The following is a 5660-nucleotide window of genomic DNA, read 5'->3' as shown; positions in this document are numbered from 1 at the left end:
AAAAATACTTTTTTTCTTCGAAAAGCTTGGTCAAACACCTCAAATTGACGCCAAAAGTACTTTTGGTAAAAAAAAAATTATTTTGCCCAAAAATAAACTTAGCGAAACATGTTATAAAAACTGAAAAAGAAAAGAAAAAATCAGTATATATAAGTAACGGTTCGCCTCTACATATTCTAAAGTTGCTTAGCGTAACTCTTCATTCTCATTTGGCTCTTCCCCAAATCATAAGCAAACGTGAAACACCGGTCGGAGCTAGCCGGCGGCGAAAGAAACATGGCTATGTTGTTTCAAAGTTCAACTAACTCCATGTTATCCCTCAAAATTTTCCTGATTTCGACTACCGTTTTATCTGCTGCTATTATGTTAAAGCTCTCTGCTCCAGCTGTCACTGACTTCGCCGTCAGTGAAGTTCCGTCTATTTGGAACGGCGTCGTTTCCTGGCTTAAACCTCCGTACCTATACCTCGTCATCAACTGCATTATCATCACAATTGTTGCCTCTTCCAAGTTGCAGAACAAGCTCGATGAGAACTCATCTCCGGCGCTGGCGGCCGTTTCGCCAGAGAATTTGACCCAGTTTCACCCGATTAAGGATGTAAGGCCGTCCACAGACTACTACTCTCCGGTCCTTCATGACCTGAACGGCGCCGTCTTGAAGAATCAGGCGGTGGAGGCGAGGCCGATGGTTTACGAGTATCCTACTGCTGGTGTTTACGATGCAAAGGTCGAGAAAGTTCCGGAAGTTTTTAATCCGTACGCTCAAGTGGATGCACGTGTATCGGAGAAAGAGACATCGTTCAACGTGAATGCTTTTGTTGCTCACGGAGACGAGGTCGTGATCTCGAAATCCACTCGGGCGCCGGTGATGAGACAGGACTCTTTAGATTATTCCGTTGTTTCAGGATTTTCGGCCGAGAAACCTCCAGCTTCTGCCAGATTTAGTCACCGGAAAAATGTCAAATCCAGTCCCGAAGGTAAATTCAAATTCCTCATTTTTTTTCAACGTATATGTCTCTCTGTGTGTGTAAGTTAATTCAGGCACACTAACAACTAAGCTGGTCGGAACAGTGATTAGGTTCTGAATAAGTCCTTAATTGTTGTGCGCTTTACATCTCCGGCGAAATCAGTCGATAACGGTAACTTGTGGTTCAAATTGTTACCGTTGTAGTTGGGCGGCTAGTGTATTATTAGGTCCTTTGTCAGATTTTAGAAACTAGTGGCCCTTATCCAAAGCACTTTTTTAAATTTAAATGTACTTGTAAGATTCCTAATTAGTTTACGCTTTTTACTTGATGGCCCATTGAGCAGCTTATTAGCAAAATCTGAGCTGACTTAAGTAACAGTTCAAAATGGATTACGGGATTTGGTCTCCGTAAAGTCGAAAATTATCCCTTAGAAACTAAAGGAAAACGACAAACACATGACTTAAAAATCGCAAAACTTATTTTGCAACCTCACGGCTCACACTTCCATACGATAAGCCCAAAAATAGTCATGTATATCCATTTTTGTGCTTTCTCATCCATAACCCATGCTTTGTTAGCCGTTAAAAATAAATGGATTTAAGTTATATGCATTAATAATATGCTTTTATGTTATTAGTATAATTTAATATGTGCTAGTAAATTAATGGCTAAATCAAATAGCCAATTAATATATACTCTCTCCGGTCAATAATAAGTGACCAATTTGATTTTTTATTTTGGTCCAAAATAAGTGTCTATTTATATGATCAAGAAAAAATTTATTTTTTTTTTCAAAATTACCCTTATGTACGTATCCATAAAAAGTCATTTACTCCTCACATTTGAGAAGAGAAGTGCTTACTATAACTATGGTACAACATTTAATGGAGGGTAGTTTAGTCATACTAACTATTTTCATCTAGAATTTAGTATTTCCTTAATGGGTGTGCCCAAAGCAAATTTATCACTTATTATGAACCGAAGGAAGTAACATATATGCATAATTCATGTATATTTATGTATAATATATGTATATCGACTAGAAAAATTAAGCATTGAATCTGGCCGGTTATTTGTGCAACAATACCAAAGTGTAATACTTATCAAAAAAATTAGATATAGTTAAATCATAATTTACTTGACTAATATTTTTTGATATCGCTAGTAATATACTAAATAAACTCAAATTCTGCTGATACAGGTGGAAAGAAGACACTGAAAGTATCAAAGCCTAAACGGCAGGACACGCTGGAGAGTACGTGGAAGACAATAACAGAAGGGCGAGCAATGCCGTTGACGAGGCACTTGAGAAAATCTGACACGTGGGAGACACACGGTGGTCGCAACAACCCACCACAGCAGAAGATGAAGAAATGCGAGACGTTCAAGGATCGTAACACCGGCAACTCGCCGCTGCTGACTGGGTCACCTGGTTCAGGGAAACTCAAGAAAGAACCATCGCTGAGTCAGGACGAGCTCAACAGGCGAGTTGAAGCTTTTATTAAGAAGTTTAATGAGGATATGAGGTTGCAGAGGCAGCAGTCGTTGCAACAGTATACCGAGATGATCAATCGAGGCGCACATTAACAATTTCAGATGCTGTTTTATGCACATAAACGGAGAGAAACTCTCTCTTTTTCCCCATGTTTGATGGCAATAGCGAAAAGTAATCTTTTATTTCTTTTGGACATTATGAAATTTGATGGCTTTGACATATGATCGTATAAAATTTTCTCTTAAAAGAATTAAAACCTGTAGCGTAACGAATGAATTAGTTTGTCTTCTCCCATTTTGCAGTTTACCTTACTGTTTTGTGGGTAAGTGCATTAAGCAAACAAATGAGCAAATTGGGTAGGGATGATGGCTTCCAAACCAAAAATTGATGAAATCTATAAAACAAATAAGCTAGATCTACTTGGGATTTCTGTCCTTTGCTTCATTTAACCATAGAAGCTAAGTTGGCGCGATTCTCTGTAACAGTAAAAGAGTGTGTAGGATGACGGAAACTTGAGATAGTATTAATAAATTAAATTTGAGAATCCCCTCCCATAACACTTTTTTCTTTCATGCCATGAATGAAAGTATCACATGATTATGTAGTGACTGCTAAAAAGAGTATATGAGCTTTTTGGAAGATTGATAACGATGATGAAAATGCAAAATAAACGCATGGTTTGTCGTCATTTCGATCGGGAAAATTGAGGCCATCAGTGTTTTATCGCAAGTGAAAGGCTCAAATTCGGTAATGAGATTAGCTACAGGACCAAGGTGAGGAGGGGAATACTAATTTGCCCCATTCCGAACGTGATATTTTAAACCATCTTTCTTTTCTTTAAAAAATCGACATTTTGTCTGCTCAAATTGTTTATCGGTTCTTACTAATTTGATTATCAAGAACTAGAAAATTACCATAATTTTAAAATACAGTGATTGTGAGATAATAATCATATAAAAAGGTTTTGGAGTAAAGTGTGATGACCCGCCATGTCATCATGCCACATAGGCGCTATTTGGCATATATTAATGCCATGTGGAAGCTTACATAAGAAGAAGGCTAGCATTTGTGAGAAGATTCTAGAGAGGTATGGACATTTCCTTCAACTAAGGGAATGGCGAACGACAGAGAAATTAACGCTGCCAACACCCAAGCCAACGTCATCCAGGATGTTGCTGGCAAGATCGGCCGTAGCAAAAAGAGGAATGCCACCAACCAGAGCCAGGAGGTGCCACCTGAGGTTGTGTCAAACGAAGGGCTTACATCCCAAGAACCATCTGCCATTGAGGCGAGCGAGGATGAAGTGGAGGTCCTTCCAGAGGACGTCTCGCTCGGTAAAGAATGGGTGATGAAGATGAACGTGGGGATGGATGCCATGGAGATCTTTGGACAACGCTTGGGGAAAGTGGAAGGCATCTTAACGTTCTTGATGGGAACACTCTTGAAGAGATTGAGAGTATCTGAAATGACTTGGAGGGACGTACACAGTTTGAGATGGAACTAAGGCAAACCATCACTACCTTAGAGTGCAGACTCATGGAGGCTTTGAGTACTATCGATGCTATGAAGGCAAAGATAGAGTCACTCGAGGAGCATGTCAATGCTGGCGTGACCGAGGTAGCCAGCAATGTTGTGGTGACGAGGGAGGCCAAGATCGAGGGTCCACAACCCCCGGTGTACAAAGGTGTTCATGATGCACAAGAAGTGGAAAACTTCCTTTGGCACTTGGAGAACTACTTCAGGCATGGTAAAGTGAGGGACGACAAGGCCAAGATCAACACTGCGGTATTGTACCTCTCAGAGACTGTCATGCTATGGTGGAGAAGGAAGATAGCCGATGTGGATAAAGGTCTATGTACTATTACCACATGAGATCAGTTCAAAGCGAAGTTCAAGCGACAGTTTTTTCCAAACAATGTCTTGTACGAGGCAAGGTGCAAGCTTAGGGAATTGAAGCAAATAGGGAGCATATGTAACTATGTCAAGGAGTTCACTACCCTTATGCTTCAAATCCCCAACTTGACCAATGATGACTTGTTGTTCCACTTCATGGACGGGTTGCAAAATTGGGCTAAGCAGGAGTTGCAACGCCGACAAGTCACTGATATAGACCAAGCCATAGTGGAGGTCGAATCATTGATGGACTTCAGGCATGACAAGCACGACAAAGGCAATGGCAAGGAGTCAAAGATTAACAATGTCAAAGGTGGGGGAGACCGTGGCAAAGGCAAGGAGATACAACAACAATACTCCAAGACTCAAGATTTCAAAAAGTCGAGTGGCCGTCAGGGCTACGCCGATAAGAAGACACAGGTCGAGAAGAAGGTATGCTATATATGCGGAGGGCCACATGGCTTCAGGAATTGTCCTTACCTCAAGAGCCTCAGTGCCATGGTACGTGAGCGGAAGGAGCAGCCACAAGGAGAGAGTCCGGGAACCACACAGTTGGGTATGATAGGATTATGTAGTGTTGTCACGAAGCAAGCTATCCAACCTACCGAGAATGGAAATCAGTACGTGGATCTCACCATCAACAACAAGCTCGCTCGTGCAATGGTGGACACTGGAGCAACTCATAATTTCGTGACTGAGGCTACCGCAAAGAGACTAGAATTGAAGCTTGCTCCAACCAACTCTCGCGTCAAGACCGTGAATGCCGAGATACAGAATGCTCGTGGGGTAGCTAATGGAGTTGGTGTCAAATTGGGAACTTGGAAAGGTATGACAAACTTTACCGTAACCGCTATGGATATCTTTGACATCATACTGGGGCAATAGTTCTTTAGACATTGTCATACTTTAATCGACCCCTACCTCCAACGTCTCTTGGTTATGAAGCGAGAAAGAGCTTGCATGGTACCTACAGTGACTATGCCACACGGATAGATCCAAGCACAACTCTCAGCTATGCAGGTTGTCAAGGGGATCAAGAAGGGGGAGCCCACGTTCGTGGCAACCATTGCAAGTCTAGAGGAAGACAAGAATTTTCAAGAGACAGTGCCGCCTTGCATAGAGAAGTTGCTTGAGGAGAACAAAGATGTCATGCCCGAGGAGTTGCCTAAGCACTTGCCGCCTAGGCGAGAGGTGGATCATAAGATTGAGTTGGAGCCAGGGGCTAAACCACCCGCATTTGCCCCATATCGTATGGCACCGCCCGAGCTGGAGGAGCTCAAGAAACAATTGAAAGAGTTGTTGGAT

The 5660-nt window shown here is 41.7% G+C and overlaps 1 protein-coding gene across 1 annotated transcript; it reads left to right on the top strand.

Moving 5' to 3' along the window:
• Positions 1-309: 309 nt before the first annotated feature.
• On the top strand, positions 310-3162 carry LOC107825110 (uncharacterized). The gene is made up of 2 exons (XM_016651946.2): positions 310-976; positions 2169-3162. Exons 1-2 carry the CDS (start codon positions 310-312, stop codon positions 2552-2554), a joined length of 1053 nt encoding a protein of 350 aa, XP_016507432.2. The 3' UTR covers positions 2555-3162.
• Positions 3163-5660: the final 2498 nt, after the last annotated feature.

This window comes from Nicotiana tabacum, chromosome 10, assembly GCF_000715075.1.
Source record: "Nicotiana tabacum cultivar K326 chromosome 10, ASM71507v2, whole genome shotgun sequence".
NCBI classification, from domain to species: domain Eukaryota; kingdom Viridiplantae; phylum Streptophyta; class Magnoliopsida; order Solanales; family Solanaceae; genus Nicotiana; species Nicotiana tabacum.
Note: the sequence above shows the minus strand (reverse complement) of the source record. Positions and strands in the feature narration are given on the sequence as shown.

Bases quoted from the DNA above. Each gene is read 5' to 3' on its own strand.
- LOC107825110 (XM_016651946.2), top strand. From the start codon at position 310: ATGTTATCCCTCAAAATTTTCCTGATTTCGACTACCGTTTTATCTGCT. The intron at 977-2,168 runs GTAAATTCAAAT...CTGCTGATACAG, and splicing joins TGTCAAATCCAGTCCCGAAG to GTGGAAAGAAGACACTGAAA.